The sequence below is a fragment of the Protopterus annectens genome, chromosome 4.part0 (genome assembly GCF_019279795.1).
Source record: "Protopterus annectens isolate FY-2018-M chromosome 4.part0, PAN1.0, whole genome shotgun sequence".
In the NCBI taxonomy this organism is placed as follows: Eukaryota; Metazoa; Chordata; order Ceratodontiformes; family Protopteridae; genus Protopterus; species Protopterus annectens.
The window spans coordinates 588,126,222-588,147,948 of NC_056733.1; the positions used below are offsets into that span (position 1 = coordinate 588,126,222).

The following is a 21,727-nucleotide window of genomic DNA, read 5'->3' on the forward strand; positions in this document are numbered from 1 at the left end:
AGGGAAAGGCTCCCTGAGATCACCCCCTGAGGATGTCTCCTTTGGAGACATCATGGAAATGCTCAAAATCAGAGGTGGGTGGTCTGCCCCAAGGCTTCCTCTGACGAGTCCGTATTCCTTGAGGTGTTCGAGGCAGGACCATCTACCTCTTGGGTGTCCCCTCCACCCGACCCCCTGGTGGATCTTATATCCTCTAGGGCTTGGAAGGAACCGGACACCGTAGAGCCGATCCCCAAGCGCCCAGATAAAATTTTGAGCCCCCCTGCAGAGAGATCACATTGGAGCAGAGGTCCCCCTGTGGATGCCATGTTGGTGGCTGCTGCCACTAAGAAAGAGTTGGCTCAGGAGAGCCCCACGGTTCATCCTCCGAGCAAGGAGTCTCGCGTGATGGACCGCCTTGGGAAGCGGGCCTTCAGTTCAGCGACCTTCTCTATGAGGGCCTTGAACTATATGGCACACGTTATTAGGATGCAGCGGGACCTAATTAAGGAATAAGCTGCTTCCCCCCCGGGGTCCATGTCGGAGGGAGACAAGGATTTGTACTCTTCCCGAATGGCCACCCTCCGCTCTATCTCTAATACCTCTATGCGGCTGTTGTCTCATGCTACAGAGGGAGCTGCTAGAGCAGGCGGAGTCGGGCTTGTCATGAGGAGACAGGCCTGGCTCCGTCACTGTGACTTCTCGGAACCTTTTAAGGTGTCATTCGCGAATGCCCCTTTTGATGGTTCTGCACTGTTCGGCAAAACCGTTCGCGACACTCTTGTCCAGAGCGAGAAAGACGGGAAGACCTTGTCTGCCGTCGGAGTCCGCTTCTCTGCGCCCCAGAGGTCCTTTTCCAAGAACCAAAAGGGTCAGAAGAAGATGTGGTTCCGAAAATCGAATCATTCTCAGTCTGCTCAGGACAACCAGTCCTCTCGTGGCAGAGGAGGACAGGGAGGATGCCACCCCAGAGGCAGAGGGGATCCGAGGAATTTTGGGTCCAGAGAACCTTTCTCTGAGAGGCCCACGCAGAACCCCTGAGGGGTTTCCCGACTGCTCCACTCTGGAGGCAGTCGGGCGTTCCAAGCACCTGGCAGAATGGGAGTCCATAACAACAGATCGCTGGGTGCTTCGCATTATATCCAGAGGTTACCTAATTCCCTTCATAGCCAACCCCAGAATCAGAAGCCTTCCCGACGTCCCACCCAGTCAAAAGAAGGCGGCCGCTGCAGAAATCCAGCAGCTTCTACGAAAGAGCCATCCAGCCCGTCCCCAGATCAAGTCGGATCAGGGTTTTACTCCAGGTTCTTTCTGGTGCCAAAAAAGACTGGGGACTTGAGGTCCATCCTCGACCTCTCTTTCCTAAACCTGGTGGTACCCAAACAAAGTTCCGAATGGTCACGTTACAATCCCTCCTCCCCTTATTGCGGGAGGCCGACTGGATGTGCTCTATAGACCTCAAGGATGCGTACTATCACGTTCTAGTGGACAGGCATTCCAGGAGGTTCCTCTGCTTCCGGCTGGGAGCCAGTCACTTTCAATTCAGAGTCCTCCCCTTCGGTCTCACCTCAGCCCCCAGGGTGTTCACCAAGGTCCTAGCGGTAGTAGCGGCTCACCTGAGACTCCAGGGAATTCAGGTCTTTCCATACCTGGACGACTGGCTCCTCACAGCCCCAACAAGGCATCTACTTTGCTCAGGCAGGGACTATTTTCTTGGTCTGGCTCCTCTATTAGGATTAACCATCAACATGACCAAATCCTCTCTCACCCCTACACAGATACTAGATTTTATAGGGGCAAGACTGGATTCCAGACAGATGCTTGCGTTCCTAACTCCGGACCGACTTCGGAAACTGATGTTACACGTGCAGGCCATTCTTCATCTGCAAACTCCTTTGGCGGAATTGATTCTGGGGGCCCTAGGTTCTATGGCGGCTGCAATCCCTCTGCTACCATTGGCCCGGCTGAATATGAGGATTCTACAGTGGACCCTCCAGGTACAATGGTCCCTGTCTTGCAACCCTCTGTCTCACCCCGTTTCCTTAAGCAAGGTTTGCAGAAAATTGCTCCTGTGGTGGCTCCAGTCTCCCAACCTCCACACGGGCCGTCCCTTCTCACTACCTCCACCAGTCGACACAGTGACCACGGACGCTTCTCACCTGGGGTGGGGGGCATTTCTCAGGCAGAACAGTCCAAGGCACTTGGAGCAGCGAGAGACCTCTTTGCATATCAACGTCCTAGAGATGAGAGCGGTGCTTTTGACGTTGCAAGCACTACACAACTCTCTTCCGGTAGGGACAATTGCGGTAGAGACAGACAACATGTCGGTAGTCTGGTACATCAACAAACAAGGGGGAACCAGGTCTTATCCCCTTTGCCGTGAGGCCATGAGAGTGTGGGAATGGGCGATTTCCACCAACCGCTTTCTCATAGCAACGCACATTCCGGGAAGGTCCAACTTTTTAGCGGACAGGCTCAGTCGTACTATCCTGACTCCCTATGAGTGGTCTCTCAACCACCGAGTGGTAGAGCAAGTATTTGCCCGATGGGGGCGACCTTGTTGCAATCTTTTTGCCTCTCCTTCAAACACAAAATGCAACGATTACTTCGCTCTGATCCCCCCTCCGGGGAAGTCCCCGAGAGACTCTCTAGTTCATGCTTTGCCTCCTGGTCTGCTTTATGCTTACCCTCCTCTACCCCTGATGTTGAAATTGTTACAGAAAGCCAGGCAGCTGGGGAGCAGAATGATCCTCATTGCCCCATTCTGGCCTCGTCAGACGTGGTTCCCCTACCTATGGTCTCACCTAGTGAATCCACCATGGATTCTGGATCCCATTCCGGATCTCATTTCGCATCCTCTCGGTCTTCCAACTCCGAATCTGGTCAACCTCAAGCTGACGGCTTGGTTGCTCCAGTTCCACTCCTCATAAGGACTCCCGGGATCTCATCACCGGTTAAAGCCATTCTTGTAGCAGCTCATAAGCCTTCCACCAGGAAGGTTTATCGGAGTAAGTGGAAACGCTTCTCCATTTGGGCAAAACACCGTCGTTTAGACCCGTTCACAGCCCCGATATCATCGATTCTAGAATTTCTAACCTCTCTGTTTCACCAGGGGGCTAGTTCTTCCACAGTCAAGGTACAGCTAGCAGCAATCTCATACTATCATGTAGGACAAGAGTCTGGTCCTATTATGACTTCCAAACTGTGTAAGACCTTCCTCAAGGGTACCTTCCTCCTTAGACCTCCAGTTAAAGAGGTGGTACCCCCATGGGATTTATCCTTAGTCTTGCAGTCCTTGACTGGTCCCCCATTTGAACCGGCTGCCACGGTTGATCTTAAATTTCTCTCCTGGAAGACAGCATTTTTGGTGGCCATAACTTCAGCCAAAAGGGTATCGGAATTACAAGCCCTTTGCGTCAAACCACCATATTTGGTTTTCCACCCGGATAGGGTTTACCTCAGAATCAATCCGTCCTTTCTACCTAAGGTATCTTCAGAAGCGAACATCAATCAATCCATCAATCTCCCAGTGTTTTTCCCCAACTTTCATAACAAAGGAGAGTACAAGCTTCATTCCTTGGACGTACACAGACAATTACGTTTTTATATCCACAGAACTGCTGGTCATAGGCAATCCGATCAGTTGTTTATCTCCTTTGCCAAAAGTAATTTTGGAAAATCAGTTTCGAAGGTTTCTCTCTCCAGATGGATCTCGAGTTGTATTCTATTAGCATATCAGAGTTCGGGAAGGCCTGCACCTCAAGGAGTCCGTGCTCATTCTACTAGGGCTGTTGCCACTTCTGCAGCCTTTCAGGCTAGGGTTCCACTGGATGACATTTGTTCCGCAGCCACTTGGGCTTCATCTCACACCTTTATCAGCCATTATAAAATAGATGTTATTTCCCGAGGTAGAGCGTCCTTTGGCTCTGCGGTGCTCCAGAATATCCTTCCATGAAGGCCACCCAAGACTTAGGTAGCTGGGGACTCTGTCCCACAGGTTGCTGACAAATGAAGTTCCTACTTCAGATTAAGAAGTTATGTACTCAGCATAACGTTCCATCTGAGTAGGTATCTTCATTTGTCTGCAACCATCCCCCCCTCCTTCCCCCTGACCGATTGGATCGCTCTTGTGTTATCAGCATATGTTCCCATTGGGACACCTATTATCTGTTGTGCTATGGGGCAAACTTGATCTGAGGTCAGTTAGGGCAAGCAGGGGATTATGGGTAAGGGGAGGAGCTAGGAGCTCGGATCTATGCTATGCTAGAAGTTGCCGGCTCGGATCCGAGATCGGATCCGTATCCCACAGGTTGCAGACAAATGAAGATACCTACTCAGATGGAACGTTATGGTGAGTACATAACTTCTTAATAAGGCCTTCTGTTTCTCCTTTTTCCCTTTCAAAAAACATTTTTTTTTTGCCTGAATCTCCTTGTGTTCTGACTGTGCTTCTCAAACATTTTGGAAATATAGAGTATATTTCAGAGCATTTATTATAACTGTAATTGCCTTAATATTGCTACAACTCAAGTGCTCTAGGTTGCACTGCATCTGAAGTGTTTGTATGTTTTAGCTGCTTTTCTGTATATATAGACTTCTCTGTATATGTAGACTAGCTACTTATTCTGCTGTGTTACTTCCTCTTAAATCGTTTTTCAGTTGTGCACTTGCCTTGCTTCATTTAAAAAAGTTTTAAATTGCTAATTTTGTAGAGTTTTAATTGCATTTACTGTCTAGGACTACACTGACCACCTTAAAAAACTCCAGCTATACTCTGTCGCATATCGTCTACTCAGAGGCGATCTCTGCTTAACATACAAGGCCATGTCAAACCCAGAGCTGTTGGACATGCTACACTTAAAGAAATCCCAATCCCTCAGAGCTACACGCTCCAGGGATCTAAACCTTGTCATCACAATAAACAAAACATGCTGGAGGGATATGTTCCTGACCCAGAGACTCCCCAGACTCGAATAGATTGCCCATACATGTCAAGCAGAGTGCCTCTTTGGACCTCTTCAAGAGGAACCTTGACGATTGGATGGGAGAAAGGAAATTCACCTCAGGGATCATGTCAGTCGCCCTGCTAGATAGGGGTCCAGGAAAGTAAATAATGTGGGAAGAAATAGCCAGGGAAATGTTATGGCTAGGCTTGTATAGGCCCTAGGGCTGATAGCCTAGTACCAACCTATGAACCATCTTGTTTGCTCGTTTCCCACCTTTTCTAGCCAGTACATATCCCAAGCTTTGCTTGTCTCAGGACTTTTATTTGCTGTGCTCAGAGCTATCCAGACCTTGCATTGGTAGAGGGAAGTCCTACTGCCTACCAGTGGGACTGGTGAGCATTGTACTGCCTATCTAACGCTAGAGGAGTGGTTTCCAGCTCTGAAATTGTAATTTTATTAGCCTTTTGGGCTGATTTCTATCCCTTTCAACTTTCTGGCTTAGAAATGCGTGTGTTTGCACATTTTTCACATCGTGCAGCACTGCGAGGCTACAGTTAAACTATTCCAGGTGCCAGAAAGTCTGCTCTTCAAATTTTCCCTTAAAACTAGCTGTTTTCTCAATAGTACTAAAATCTGAACCCCTGTGACTAGCACTTGCTCTAGAACCTGCTGGAAAGCACTAGGAAGACTGAAACAGATACAAGCACTCCGCTCTCCTTGTCAATAAGGAGAAATTAATCATAGGCACTAAACAGCCTATAATTGCAAAGTACCTTGCAAAGGTAAGGGAAAACAGCTCTTAAACTTTACATAAAAGCACCTAAACAGGCATGTCCAAGGGTCAGCTTCCAGTCATTTCTCCTGTCCACCTGGTGAATCTTGGCATACTGGGGCAATGCGGCAACTGCCTCATGTACACAGATAATCCTCTCCTCCTACCACCCAACACTACAACCTGCGAGAGATGCACTTACATAGCCAAACTGGAATCAAAGCTCTCTGCGGCCAAGATTGTGCTAGACAGTCAAGAGGAGAAGGTTAACACCTGCATCACACCTCAAGCAACTCATAGCCCTTCAAAACCCACACCATCAACACCCACACATAGCAACACTAAACCCACATATGCGGAGGCCCTTAACATTAACCTGCCCAAGCAACAAGGACCTCCAAAGCCAAAACGCAAACAAACACCAGTCACAACCAGTGACACATAGCTGAAAATACCAGTGTGCCACCCAACAACAGCCCCCAAGGCAAGACAATGTACCCAACACTTTAGTCATGGGTGACTCTATAGTCAGGCACACTGATGTCCCACTCACCAGACTAAACAAGGAGAAAGTTACAGTCAAGCTGCCTGTCGGGTGCCAGGATCCGCCACATAACGCATGCACTCAAGTCACTCCACAACAAGTACAAATACGACTCTGTCATTGTCCATGCTGGAGTGAATGACTTGAGACGTACCTCCCAGGACTACATGAAAAGAGATATGGAAGAGCTCTTGGATCATGTGACCCAGGCAGGTATGACCCTAGCCCTGTGTAGCATCCTGCCTTCGCCCAGAATGATACCACAGTATAAGGACAAAATGATTGACTTCAACAATTGGCTAAGCTTCTGGTGTCATTCAAAGGGGATCCAGTATTTGTCTGCCTGGGAAGACATGATCGGCAAACCACGATGCTTTGCCAGAGATGGTCTGCACCTATCACCCCTGGGATTCAGGTTACTGGCTAAAGCTCTTGCCACCCCTATAGTGCCTTTTTTAGGCAAGGTTCAAAGGATAAAACCACCACCGTAACAGATAGAAGCAGGCAAAATCTGAAGGTAATGCTACTCAATGCTAGAAGTCTAAACCTCAAAATGCACTCTCTCGAGGCACTCCTAAAAATGGAGAACATTGATATCTGTGCAGTAACTGAGACCTGGTTCAAGGCTCCAGAGAGCACCCCTGCAATACCAGGCTACAATTCTTACCACACTTTTCGGCCACAAAACCAGGACCGAAACACTAAAGGTGGAGGACTGTCCATACTCACCAAGGATATTCATACCTCCAGGCTAGTTGCCCAACACAATGCATCTGAAATTCTCCAGGTGCAACTAACACTAGGTAAGACTGCATTCCAAATTGTAGCTTGCTACAGATCCCCAACCATGCCCCAAGATTCTCACTACACCTTTCTAAACATACTGGAAAATATTAAGATACAACCAAACACCCTAATACTGGGTGATTTCAACTACCCTGCCATTAATTGGGAAAACTACTCGGGTACCAACTCCTTTTCCCAACGGTTCTTGGAATTCATAAATTCCAACGCTCTGGATCAACTAATCCATTGTCCCACCAGGGGCTCCAATAGCCTAGACCTGGTCATTACCAACATGGGAAATAGATGCTCCACACCAGTGGTCACCCCCTCATTGGTCAGGTCTGACTATAAGCAAATAACCGTTGACATCCACATCCCACCCCCACCCCCCCAGTAAGGAAACCTCCTTTAAAAACTTCTCCAAAGCCAATTTCAAGCTACTGAAGTCAGAAGTGACAAACTTCACAACACCCACGCAGACGGGATCTGGAAGTTCGACTGCAGAATCCTACACTAAGGCACTGTACGAGCACATCCACTCGTGCATGAATCGTGCCATCCCAAATAGAACCAAGATGCTCTTCTCCAAAAAAGGAAGCCAATCTGGTGGTCCCCAGCTATAAAAAAAGCTATACAACAGAAGGAAGAAACTGTTGCAAAAAAGAGGAAAATCCCAGGATGCAAAAAACTCCCTCACCAGCCTCAGTAAGAAGCTGAGATCCCTCATAAAATCCTCAAAAGCTAGTTACGAAAATAAAATTGCCAAATATTCCAAAGACAACCACAAGGCATTCTATAGTTATGTCAAGAATCTAAATGGCAATGCTCAGATCTGCTGTGAGTTACAACAGAATGGCATTAAATATACTGATCCCAAGGATATTACCAATATCCTGGCAGATCGATTTAGTGCCAACTTCACCCCACTCTCACCCCCTAAAGGGCCCATCTCAATACCAAAAGATTGCCAAATTCTGATAATCACGGCCACACAGGTAGAAACCGCACTCTCCAAAGCAAAGAATACAGCATCCATGGGACCAGATGACATCCCAGGCTGTGTACTACATGAACTACAAAATTAACTGGCACCTCACCTAAGTGTCATGTTTAATCATAGCCTCACCTCAGGCTTCGTGTCCATTGAGTGGCGCACAGCTACAGTTATCCCACTCCACAAGGGAGGATCCACCTTGGATCCCGGGAACTACCATCCCATCAGTCTGACAAGCCTGATTTGCAAGGGCATGGAACGCATTATCATGGAACTTATAAACAAAGACATTGGCAACCTTCAAACACTAGACCCCACCCAGTTTGGGTTTGTGAAGAGCCGATCTTGTCTCCTGAATCTGATTGACTTCTTTGAATCAGTCTCCAGAGCTGTGGCAGTCCACACAGCCTATCTGGACATCGCCAAGGCCTTTGACGCCATCCCCCACTCTGGAATCATAGATAAACTTACTAAGCTGGGCATAAATCCCTATGTCACTCAGGTTGCTAACTGGCTTACTGACAGAACCCAGACAGTAAAAGTAGCCGACTCCAAATCCAGCTCCAGACAAGTGGAGTACCTCAGGGTTCAGTCCTGGGACCACTCTTGTTTGGAATCAGCTTCTCTGAAGTACAGGCCAACACTAAGGGACTGCAAACTGGGAGCCATTATTGAATCCCCAAATTATGTGGATATTTTACAAAAGGGCCTTACAGAAACAGATGCCTGGTGCCAGAGCCATGGGCTCAAGCTTAATGCCAAGAAATGTATAGTTATCCCCTTTGGAAAAAAACATGTACCCATGAATTACCACATACGTGGCAAGACACTAAACATCGAAAGTGTGATGAGAGACCTAGGGACACAGGTGGACAGTGGTCTCACTTTCGATAACCACATTGCCACAACAGTCATGAAATCCTTCTATGTGGCACACCTCATCACTAAGGGCTTTTCATCCAGAAAAAAGGAGGTCATTGTCCCACTGTACTCATCCCTCATTAGACCCATTATAGAGTATAATGCCCCGTTTGGCATGTACCTCACAAGACATCTGCAACAGCTGGAAAGGCCACATAAATACCTCACTAAAAGAATCACAGGCCTAAAGCAGATGCCATATATTGACCGTCTAAAAAAAACTCCGGCTATACTCTGTGGCATATCGTCTACTCAGAGGCGATCTCTGCTTCACATACAAGGCCATGTCAAACCCTGAGCTGTTGGACATGCTCCACTTAAAGAAATCCCAATCCCTCAGAGCCACACGCTCCAGGGATCTAAACCTTGTCATCACAATGAACAAAACATGCTGGAGGGATAGGTTCCTGACCCAGAGACTCCCCATACTCTGGAATAGACTGCCCATACATATCAAGCAGAGCGCCTCATTGGTCCTCTTCAAAAGGAACCTTGATGATTGGATGGGAGATAGGAAATTCACCCCGGGGATCATGTCAGTCGCCCTGCTAGACAGGGGCCTGGAGAAGTAAATATTGTGGGAAGAACTATCCAGGGAATTGTTATGGCTAGGCTTGCATAGGCCCTAGGGCCGATAGCCTAGTACCAACCTATGAACCTATGTTCAAAGATCCAACTCCTCCTTGGGACATGAACTTAGTACTACAAGCAGTAATACATTCCCCTTTTGAACCCTCTGCGGAATGTGATCTGAAGTTTTGGAAGGCACTCTTTTTGGTAGCCATTACTTCCCCGAGAAGGATTTCAGAAATCCAGGCCCTATAATCTGAACCTCCTTACCTTGTTTTCCATAAGGATATGGTATCTTTACAAACAAATCCCTCCTTTTTACCCAAGGAAGTATCAGAGGTTAATGTTAACCAGACTATTAATGTACCGGTGGTCTTCCCAAACCATTCCAACAAAGGAGAATATGCCCTACATTTACTAGACACCCATAGACAGTTACATTTCTATCTTCACAGAATGGAAAATATAAGACAGTCAAGTCAACTGTTTGTTTCTTTTTCCAGAGCTAAGTTGGGCAAGGCATTTGGCAATTTTATCCTCTGATAAATTGCTGAAAGACTGCGTTTCATTCATTTATGATAAGAGTAAATTAACCTTGCCTAAACCTGTCAAAGCGCATTCTACAAGGTCTGTAGCCATTTCAGCAGTCTTCCAGTTTAGAGCTTCAGTGGATGACGTATGTGCAGCAGCTACTTGGGCTTCTCCCCATACCTTTATTACTCATTACAAACTGGACCTGGTCTCTAGGGCAAGATCATCCTTTGGCTCGGTGGTGCTCAGGAGTATCCTTTCTTGAGTCCACCCAAGTTTTTAGGTAGCTGGAGAATCTGTCCCATTTGTCAAGGATAAAATGAAGATTGATAACATCAGGTAAAGAAGTTGTGTTCACTATAACGTTCCATCTGTGTTGTCTGTTTTCATTTATCCTCAACTCCCTCCCCTTTCCCCGACCTCAAGAGATTTTTGGTGGAGTGGATCATTTTGACTGGCGCTAGCTGTAGTAAAGGCCAAGTCGATTCCGATGTCTGAACTGAACCCATCTGTCAAGGATAAATGAAGATGGACAACACAGATGGAACATTATTGTGAGTACATAACTTTTTCTCACCATAACTATGCACCTGTGTTGTCTGTTTTCATCATTCCTCAACCTCCTGCCCTCCAGTCCCCTTCCTATTTTGTAAGTTCTTTTCATGTGAGCACCGAGACTGTCCTAAGGATTATTTCCTGTCATCTTTACTGCATGAGCCCCAGTCTTTGTCTTCTCCTCCTTTCTGCTGTAGCTGATGTATAACTTAATTTAGAATATGCTGACGGCTGGATATCCTTTTGATAAAAATTGATAGGCTGCCTAGAGGAGAAACTTAATCTGAGATAATTCAGGAGAAGAGAGGATTATGGGTAAGGGTAGAGCTCGAGCTGAGACAGTCTATTGAAGTGGCCGAATTTGGATCCCAGAAGTATCCGTTGAGGAAGGATGAAAACCGACAACACAGATGTATAGTTATGGTGAGCACGTAACTTTTATTTTGATTTAAGAAGCTGCATGTTTCTTTTTTAGTTGAACTTAAGCTCTAATTTGCAGCAAATTAATAAAATGCTTTATTTACATTACTAAAACTTGACAAAAAAAAGTGTTCTTAGAAGAAAATTTCAGGTACTGTTTCCAGATATTTTTAAAGTTACCAGTAATCTTGAGTTTTGACACTGAGTGCATGCAAACAAAATTAAGCAGAGAGTAGGGCAAGATGATCTCATCTTCTAAAGACTCTTGACTGCATTGTGGAAAAGAGAGGTCTGACTGGAAATAAAAAAAAAAAAAAAATCACATTATGTGCGCCCACATCAGGGCTTTATATAAAGAACAAATAGTATTTACTTACCATTGTGCCATTAGTGTAGCATAGAACATCAATAGAATATTTTTTTCAGCCTCTGGCTGTAGTTCATTAAAATCCAGGAGTAAATTAATGGCTGTAACTGTGTGAATAGTCTCATTGACTGTTGTGAAGGGAAGCAGTTAGTATAGAATAACTAGGGAACATTAGCAGTATAAGTGAGAAAGTGAAAAATCACTTGATGTGGTGTACTTTGAGGAAAGTGGTGAGATTACATGGATCCCTTGTAGCATTGCTTTATATTTGTGCCTGTAACTTATTGTACATATGGTAGCTGCAGATAGCATGAAGATGGGCTTTCAAAAACAGTTTTTCCTTTAATATTGTTATTGATGGAGAATCACTTTCTCTTCTGAAATGATTAGCTTTGCCTTCCTTGCACTAGGACATCATTTTGTTTTGGGGCCATGAGTTAAATTTTGTTTCATTTGTTCTTGTAAAGCAAAAAAAATGTCCTCATTGCTCTTATTCTTTTTAGAAGGTTTGATGTAACAAGTGAGTCTTTTTTTTTTCTTGCAGGGCATATTCATTAAAGATTCCAATTCAATGGCTTACTACAACATGACAAATGGATCTATTATTCACCTGGCACTGAAAGAAAGAGGAGGAAGAAAGAAGTAAAACTAAAGAAAGAACAGACTTTGAATAAGCATCCTGTCAGTGGAATGCACAGCAGCCTGAAGCATACAGCATAATCAGTGACACCTATTAACAGCTGTAAAAATGCTTTCTGTTATATTTGTTTAACATACAGTGATAAAGTTAACTGGAGTGAGATATTTTCCATTTTAAACTGAGCTATGTCTGTAAATTTAAACCTTTCATTTTCTTTGTTGCTGGATACTCTACTGCCTACATTAGACGGTGATTGTTCTCATGCGGTTTTCTAGTAGTCCTCACTGTGAAAGCTGTTAGCTAATAGTTTGACTTGTTGCTCAGGTGCTCCAGTGATATACTTATTCTGCTGTCTGATGAAACAGCCTATTGCTCACAGTGATTTGTTTTCATTAGAGGTAACAGACAGTTGTGCTTGTGATACGCATTATTTCCAGAAGTACTGTAAAATTCCCTGAAGCAAGAAAGGGGATTTTTCTTGCATTCCCATATTGTTTGCTTGGATTGATTCTTTTCGTCTCACATAAGGCTGCCTTTGTTTTTAAAGGCCTAAAGGCAATGTTCTCCATTATGTAATCTGCTGGAGACTTTTAGTTTTGACCCTGGTTTAAATTTAAGTGAGGAAGATTGTCTTAAAACAACACACACAGTTGTAATTTAAAAATCTGTCTATTAAATTCACCATACTGCTTTGTCAGTCCCTTATGTAGTTGTAATGTTTTTCTTCTGCTTTACTTTTACCATATGGTGTTTATATAGTATGTTTACTAAATGTATTTTCTAGTGATAGAAGTGCAGTGCTAAATGCATATAAGGATAGTTATACTTGAAATCATCCAAGACATTTCCAAACTAAACTGCCATCACACTGATGCACATAGCTGTGTCATATGGTGAAAGGCATTTTATCTTGTTAAAAAATATAATTTTCAGAGTTTTGTGTTATGGATACCTTTAGCAATCTCACCATGGTTATTCTTTTCAGCCATATGTTTGTCTGTCCTTTTCCTTGTTTCATGCTTCATTGTATGGATTTGTAGCCAGTCATGTTTTATCTTAAGGATTTATAGCCAATCCTGTTGGCTTTCGCTCTGATGAGTAGTAAGATGCTCTCCTTGCAACAGCATTGCTGACCACTAAGGGAAACTTCAGTTTTCAAGTAAGTGCCCACTGCCAGAGAATATCTTGGGTGAAGTGGTACAGACTTTATACTCTTCAGTAGTTCAGTAAGAAAGTATTTAAAACTGTCAGAAAATGTTCCTTCATAAAGTGTATATCAAGTGAAGACCCAGCAGTCCAGCTTTGGCCTTGTAAAACCTCAGGCAAGAGGTGGTAGTGGTGACAAGACTGGCTCTCTTTAGGATGAAATATGATGAATCTGCTAGGCAGCATGGAAGGCAGCTCAGCAATGCACGCTTGCTTTATCACACTAAAGGACTCTGTACATTTCATACTGAATAAAAGAGTATTTTTGTGTGAACTTAACATGACAATAGATTTTCGTCATGAAGATTACTGCTGCAGTATAATTCCTTATGCAAGGGAATTAGCTACAGGTGGCTATTCATCCATCTGGTCTGAAATCTAGAGTTATCAGACAGCTATTGAGTGGGTTTGGTCATTTTCTTGCACTGAGGATTTCAGTATAATTCTTGGTAGAAAAAAGTCAGCAGCCCACTTTATTCACCAGTTTGTGTAAAAAATTGTTGATCGTAAATTCATTGACTCTTTCCAGAGGACTTTGAATGTTAATGTTCTTATGGAGATTTTTTCCCCTTTTACCTGCTGGTATGACTTTGTATACACTGATGACTGTTGTATTGTTTCTGCTTTCTGAAATGGTTTATAAGTACATGCTAGGCTAATGAGCACTGGGGCCTTTATAATCCTAGCCATGTATCCCATGGGCTATTTTTGTTTTAAGGGGAGTATGTTACTTACTGCATGATTTTTAATTGCCATATCTGTCCATCAGTAACAATAGGTGTCCGGTTATGGGTGAATTTCCGATTTCCCATCCACTGGTCCAGGTTATACTTTAAGATTAGGGAAGGGCTCTGCTTCACACTAATGAGAAGCCTATTCCAGAGAATGAGAATTCTTTGAGATACATACCTGTCCCTCCAATGTGTGTTTAAATCACAAGCAAATTTTAAATCCTTGGATTTAGTAGTTCTGATTCTGTTCATTTTGCAGATATGCATGGGATCTAAGGATGCCTTGTATGCTAGGCATAAATCGCTTCTTGGCAGTCTGTAGGAAACAAGAGTGTAAGGATAAGCTTTGAGTCGATTTGTATAGGGAATTGTGTTTACGCACTGCATTATTTTTTTGAGGAACATACCAAAGGGAGCGTTATACTACATGATCAGTCTGATGAGGGCAAAGTTTAATGGCACGATGACTTTTCTGGACTTAGATGTCATACCTTTGCATGTAAGTTGAGTGATGTAGAATGATTTTCTTACAATTTTAAGACACATGGTCAAAAGCTAGGCTGCTATCTACACAAGTCCCAAAATTCCTGACTACTGTCTATGGGTGCTTTATTAATAAAGTAGTTTCCCCAGGGTGTCTGACTTCCCAAAAGGTACTATTATGCATTTCCTGGCATGTTACACATGCACTCGTGTCTCCCAGCAACAGCTACTGTTGTGACTCTGTCATAGTCCATGTTGGTATGAATGACTTGAGACGTACCTCTCTGGAGTATATAAAAAGAGACATGACTGTGCTCTCGGACTGTGTATCTCAGGAAGATATGTCCCTAGCCTTAAGCAGCATTTTACCTTCACCTAGGATGATGCCTCAATACAGAGAGAAGGTGATGGACTTCAATAATTGGCTTAGTTTCTGGTGTTATTCTAAGGGGATCCAATATCTGTTAGCCTGGGATGACATGATTGATGGACCTCGATGCTTTGCCAGAGGTGGTCTTCATCTGTCACCCCTGGGATTTCAGCTACTGACTAAGGCTCTTGCCACCCCCATAGTGCCTTTTTTAGGCAGTGTCTCAAGGACATAATTCCCGACGTAAAAACTCCCATCTTAAAACAACCTCAAGGTTATGCTGCTAAACGTTAGGAGTCTTGACACGAAACTGCACTCACTGGAAGCAGTCCTCATCTTGGAAGACGCAGACATTTGTGCAGTCACAGAGACCTGGTTCAAGGCTGTGGAGAGCACCCCAGCCATACCAGGTTATACCTCTGTCCACAAGTTCAGACTACAAACTGGAGGAGTGAAAACTAAAAGAGGTGGTTTATCAATATTCATTAAAGGTAAATACACCTCCAGATTGGTTAAATAGTAGGATTCCCTGGAGATGTTTCAGGTGCAATTAACTGTTGGTAGGACACATATTCAAATCATTGCCAGCTACAGGACCCCCTCCATGAATCAGGACACCCACTCTGCCTATTTAGATCTACTTGAGTCTATCAAGATACATCCAAACACCATGGTTTTGGGTGACTTTAACTACCCATCCATTGACTGGGTAAATTATTCATGTTCAAACTCACTTGCCCAAAGGTTCCTAGACTTTAACTCCAGTGCCCTGTACCAGCTGGTTGATACCCTTACAAGGGAAGGGGTGCCAATATCCTGGATCTGGTGCTTACCAGTATGGGAGACCACTATAGCACCCCCACTGTGAGGTCTTCCCTGGTGAGATCTGACCACAAATCAGTTTCATTTGAAGTAACTATCACACCTGACCCCACCCACCCAGCAGCAACTAAACTAAAAGACTTCTGCAAAACAGATTATAATCTCTTATGGGACAGTATAAATAGCTTCACTGCACCTCCCCCTCAGATGGAACTGGCAAGTATGCAGAGTTCTACACCAGTGCTTTATACAACACCTGTGTAACTGCATTGACTCTGACATACCTGATAGGACCAAGGAAGAGCAAACCTGCCTGGTAGACAACTGCGATTAACAGGCTTTACAATAAAAGGAAGAAAATCCTATCTGAGTAAGAGGGGAACAAGCCCTAAACTGGTAACACTCTCACCTCAGCTTAAACAAGCGAATAATACTTCTTGTGAAGTCCTCCAAAGCAAACTATGAATCCAAATTAGCTTCCTCAACTAAAGACAACCATAAGGCATTCTTTAGTTACAACTGTAGCCTAAAAGGAAAGGCCCAGATTTGTGCCGAACTGGTAGTTAATGATACCACATATACTGAGCCTGTGGACATAACTAATATGTTGGCTAACAGGTTCTGTGAAAACTACACTCCCGTGTCCCCACCACACGTACCCCATGACATCCCTACCACCTGTCCCCTACCTTGTATCTTTAAAGAGCAGCTCGTAAACTCCCGGTCTAAGGCCAAAAATACAGCATCTATGGGACCGGATAACATCCCAGGCTGTGTCCTACATGGGCTCCAACAGGAATTAGCAGCAATATTGGGTACTCTCTTCAATTGTAGTCTAAGCACCAGCTTTGTCCCAGCTGAATGGATAATGGCCACTGTTATTCCCTTGCACAAAGGTGATGCTTTCACTGAACCTAGGAACTATAGACCTATTATCCTGACTAGCCTTATCTGCAAGGCCGTAGAGCAAATCATCATGTACCTTATCAACAAAGATATAGGTAATCTCCAAACACTTGACCCTACTCTATTTGGATTTGTCAAAGGGAGATCATGCCTGTTAAACCTGGTGGACTTCTTGAAAAAGTCACCAAGGCCTTGGACAAGGAGAAATCTGTGCATACAGCCTGCCTAGATTTATAAAAAGGCGTTTGCCAATATCCCACACTCAGGCATCATTGACAAACTCACCCAGCTAGGTATCAACCCTTATATCATTAGATGGGTCACTAACTGGCTCACTGATAGAATCCATATAGTCAAAATAGGGGAATCCACCTCCAACAGCAGACCTGTAACCAGTGATGACCCACAGGGATCATTCCTGGGCCTCTACTGTTTGGAATCTGTTTCTCCTATGTACAAGCAAAAACTAAAGGTCTGTGACTGACAAAGTTTGATGACTGCAAACTGGATGCAGTCATAGAATCGCCAAATGATGTCAACATCCTACAAGAGGGTCTTACACAAACAACTGATTGGTGCAAAAGTTATGGCCTTAAACTTAGTGCAAAAAAGTATTGTCATCCCTTTTGGTAAGTGCAGTGTTCCTGCAGACCGCCACAGCAATAGCAACACCTTAAGTACGCACTCAGTGGTGAGCGACCTTGGCACACAGGTTAACAGCAACCTTACCATGTCTCCACAGTGGTAAGGAGGGCATTCTTTATTGCTCATCTCGTAAGTAAGGGCACTGCCTCCAGAAAAAAAGAAATTATAACCTCCCTATACTCCTCCCTCATCAGGCCAATAATGGAGTACAACACCCCTTTTGGTATGTACCTTTCCAAGCATCTGAAGCAGTTAGAGAGACCACAGAGGTTCCTCACAAGGAAAATTCAAGGTCTTCAGCATCTGTCCTATGTGGATCGTCTGAAATCACTGTAACTTTATTCTGTTTCATACAGACTATTTGGAGGTGATCTGTGCCTTGCATGTAGGGCATTTTTGACCCCACTTTATTGGAAATGATGCATATCCTCAAGTCAAATGGTACACGGGTTACTTGCTCTAAAGACCTTAACCTGGTATGTGATATTAATAGAACCTGATGGAGGGACAGATTTGTCTCCCAGAAGTTGGTACCCCTTTGAAACAGACTCCCACTTCATGTCAAACAGAACACCTCATTGTCCCTCTTCAGACGCAATCTGGACGATTAGATGGGTAACTGTAAATTCACCCCGGAGTTCCACCTGTTGTTTCCCTCTTGGATGGGGGCAATAGGTGCTGATCATGGAAATAAGGGTAGAACTTGACTAGGCTTGTAAGGGCCCTAGAGCCATTAGCTTAGTAACTTCCTATGATCTATTGAGTTTTAAGCAGTGGCTTTGACACCAGTCATTTGTCAATATTCTGCGGCTGTAAATCATGTCTCTCTAACTGCATAGATGTCTGCATTCTCCAGAGCAAGGAAAACTTGAAAGGAGTCGAGCTTCTTGATGTTCTTCGTGTTTCACTGTTGCAGTCATTACATTTGGGTAATCTGCTTGCAGGTTGCCCTCAATTGGCCTGATTAACAAAGTCTTGGGTCCTGCGTCGGTTGCTGTTCCTTCTTCCATGACGTCAGGTCGTCAGGGGTATAAAACATGCAGCTGATGCCATTACATCAGCCTTTCTTGCATGCGTTGCCCGAAGCAGAAGCAGTTCGCAAGTGTCGGCCGACTCATGAAATTTTCGTTTTCGAGTTTCAGAACCGAAGTCTTAAACTAAAAGCTAAGTACCCTATTGGGGAAACTTTTACTTGCTCCTTACCGATGTCAGTAAATGTTAATAATTGCATTACTTGTGGAAAGGAAATACCTCATAAAGATTTTCCTTCGTACTGTATTCCTTGCCTAGGCCCTGACCACGACGTACCTTGTTGTCGGTTTTGTGCTTTATTTAATCAGCGCACTATCCATCATCGGTATATTTTTGCCTCTGAATATTTCAGTTCTTGGTTTAATTATCCAGAAATGTCAGTTAGCCATCTGACTACTGGGATTCTGAAAAAACGCAAAGATAAAGACAGAGACAGGCCGCCGAGGTCCAAAACTGCCAACGATGCTTCTCCTAAGCAAGTCGCCAGTTCGCTGGTACTCAGTGAGGCGCTTTCTCAGCCCCTGATACCCGCTACGTCTGATTCACAGGCCTCTACTGAGACCCATTCGGAGTCTGATATGCTGCGAGATACTTCAGCTATGGATCTTGCAGATGTCTCTGCCCTGGATAGGTCCGGAGCTGCTGTGCAGGCACCGGCTTCTGAGGGTGTATTCAGGCCTACGGAGTTGCATATTAAATCAACACCTCCTTCATTATTAAGACTTAAACCTCGATCCATGTCTAAAAAACTGATGCCCAGGCCACATGGTCAGGCCTCTATGCCTAAAAAACATATTATAAAAATGTCTGAAGATCTAATAACTCTAATTAGGGTTAGCCACCCCCCCCCCCCCCCAGGAGGCCTAGGGCTGAGCTTGATTATGATTCTTCTGATCAGGATTCTGTTTTTTCTGACTCTTCTGATGACCTGGATTTGTCCTTACCCACTTATGAGGATTCTGATGCAGAGGACTCTATTCCCTATGCTTCTCCTCATGAGGATTTTTCTTTTGGGGAAACCTTACATACTCTTAAGGGAGCATTTTCACTGGGAAAGCCAGGAATTTTCTGATTCAAAAAAGAGGCTTAGGGATTTCCTTCTCCTACCTCAGCATAGGCCTTTGGCTATTCCTCCTGTACTAGTCATTGTTGATGCCTTGTCGGAATCCAGTATGGCCCCTGATTCCCAGTAAACCTGACAGATACTACAGGGTCCCGGATTCCCACAAGTTCCTTTTCAAAAATCCTATTGCAGATCCAGATACTATTTCACAGGGGCCCAAGGGCATTAAGGCTTCTACTGCTAAAAATCCTACCCCTTCTGATAGAGACTCCAGGGCACTGGATAGATGGGGTAAAAAGGTTTATACTTCAGCAACCTTGGCAATTAGCACTTTAAACTGCCAATTTCATATGTTAAAATATCAGCAACATGTTATTGGACTTTTTAAACAGAAAATGATGTTGATTCCTGACTGTGTGGAAAGTAAAGACTTACAGGATTTAATGCATTCTGTTGAACAAGTTGGAAAACATACTTTGCAATATGGTTTTGTTTCTTTAGAGGCCTCTTGCAGGGCTGCTGTTACTGGGTCTGTGCTTAGAAGGCATGCTTGGCTTAAGGAGCAATCTTTGCCTGATCATGTTAAAGCTAAAATGTTGGATGCTCCTTTAAATCAGGACCGCCTGTTTGGCAACAAGGCTAAAGAAGTTCTTAAAAAGATGGAAGATAAAGCTAAATCTATGCAAACTGTTAAAGATTTTTTACAAGTTCAGCCTCCTAGATTTAGTAGGCAATGCCCCTCTAAGAATTGGTCCTTTCCAGCCCCTTCCAGATCTTCTCAAGCCAAACCCAGACACAGCAAAAACCCCAGGTTTCAGTCCCAGGGGCTCACAGAACTAAGCAGTGGGGGGCCTCCTCTTCCAAGTCTGGGAATAACAAGACACCCCCTATGGTAAACTGTCTCAATGACTTCCTTTTAAAATTTCCAAGCACTTGTCTTCTGACTGCCCCTTTGGGGGGTAAGATTGCTCTTCATGCAAAGAGCTGGGAACCCATTACCCAGGACAAATGGGTTTTAAATATAGTGTCCCAGGGATATAGATTTCACTTCCACACGTTGCCAATGCCAAGTGGGTGGCCAGACCTACCCCCAAATCAGTGGGCAGAGGCTCAAAAACAAGTACTTTCTCTCAAGCATGGGGGCTATTCAGCTGGTACCAGAAGAGGAAAAGGGACAAGTTTTCTACTCCAGACTTTTCCTGGTACCCAGAAAAGACAAATCATGGCGTCTAATCCTGGACCTGTCTACTCTAGACACCTTTCTGGAGATTCCAAAATTCAAGATGCTGACTCCACCAATTACTTCGTATGCTAGGCAAAGATGCCTGGTTGGCAACACTAGATTTAAAAGAAGCATACCTGCAACCCAATCAGGGAATCTTGCAGAAGATACTTATGCTTCAAAGCATTGTCAGTTCTCTGCACTGCCCTTTGGCTTATCTACTGTGCCCACGGTATTCACAAAGTGCCTAGCTCCAGTTATTGCATTTTGCAGGCAAAGTAGTATTCAAATATACCCATACCTGGATGATTGTATAATTCAGGCAGAAAGCCAGGACATACTTTTGAATCATCTGGCATTTGTAAAAAGGGTTCTAACTTGTCTGGGGTACACCATAAATGAAAATAAATCACAACTGGCACCCTGTCAACAAATTACATTCCTGGGAGCAAGCTTGAATGCAACTTCTGAGATGGCTTACCTCACGCCAGAAAAGCAAATTCATTTGATAACCTACTTCATACAAGTGGTCACTAAAACCCTGCTAACTGCAAGACAAATACTGCAAGCCTTGGGGTTCATGGCCTCCTGCATTCTTCTTATTCCATATGCAAGACTGCATATGAAGAAACTGCAGTGGTATCTAAAAAGCCTATGGAGTCAACATTCTCACAGCCTAGAAATAATGATTCCTATCATACCTTGCCTATGCCTAGAGTTCCTTTGGTGGACAGAGGCCTGCCACCAAAACAACTGACTACCTTTCACACCACCCCCTGCCACCCAAACCCTAACAACAGATGCATCAGACTATGCATGGGGGGGGGGGGCTCACCTGGCAGGGAAGTGCATTCAGGGCAAATGGAACCCAAGTCAAATGCACCTGCATATCAATCAAAAAGAAATGTTAGCTGTACAGAATGCTCTGACAGCCTTCAAGGACTACATTCTTCCAGGACAACTAATGGTAAAGACAGACAACACCATGGGTATGTGGTACATAAACAAGCAGGGGGGTACACATTCTTACCCCCTCTGCAGACTAGCCATGGCATTGTGGAACACAGCCTTGAGCTACCAAGTGCACCTACAAGCTGAATTCCTGCCAGGAAAATTAAATACACTGGCAGACGGACTAAGCAGAAACCTCATGGACCCACACGAGTGGAAACTGGAACCAAGGATTTTCAACATGTTGACAAGCGAATGGAGGAGCCCAGAT

At 44.4% G+C, this 21,727-nt stretch overlaps 1 protein-coding gene across 1 annotated transcript in view; it reads left to right on the plus strand.

Annotated features, from left to right (window-relative positions):
• Positions 1–12,730, plus strand: part of SF3A1 (splicing factor 3a subunit 1) — a gene marked incomplete in the record, with an annotated part of 443,164 nt that extends 430,434 nt beyond the window's left edge. The window contains 1 exon segment of the mRNA XM_044068523.1: positions 11,930–12,730. Within this exon segment, the coding sequence (XP_043924458.1) occupies positions 11,930–12,031 (102 nt within the window).
• Between the last annotated feature and the right edge of the window lie 8,997 nt (positions 12,731–21,727).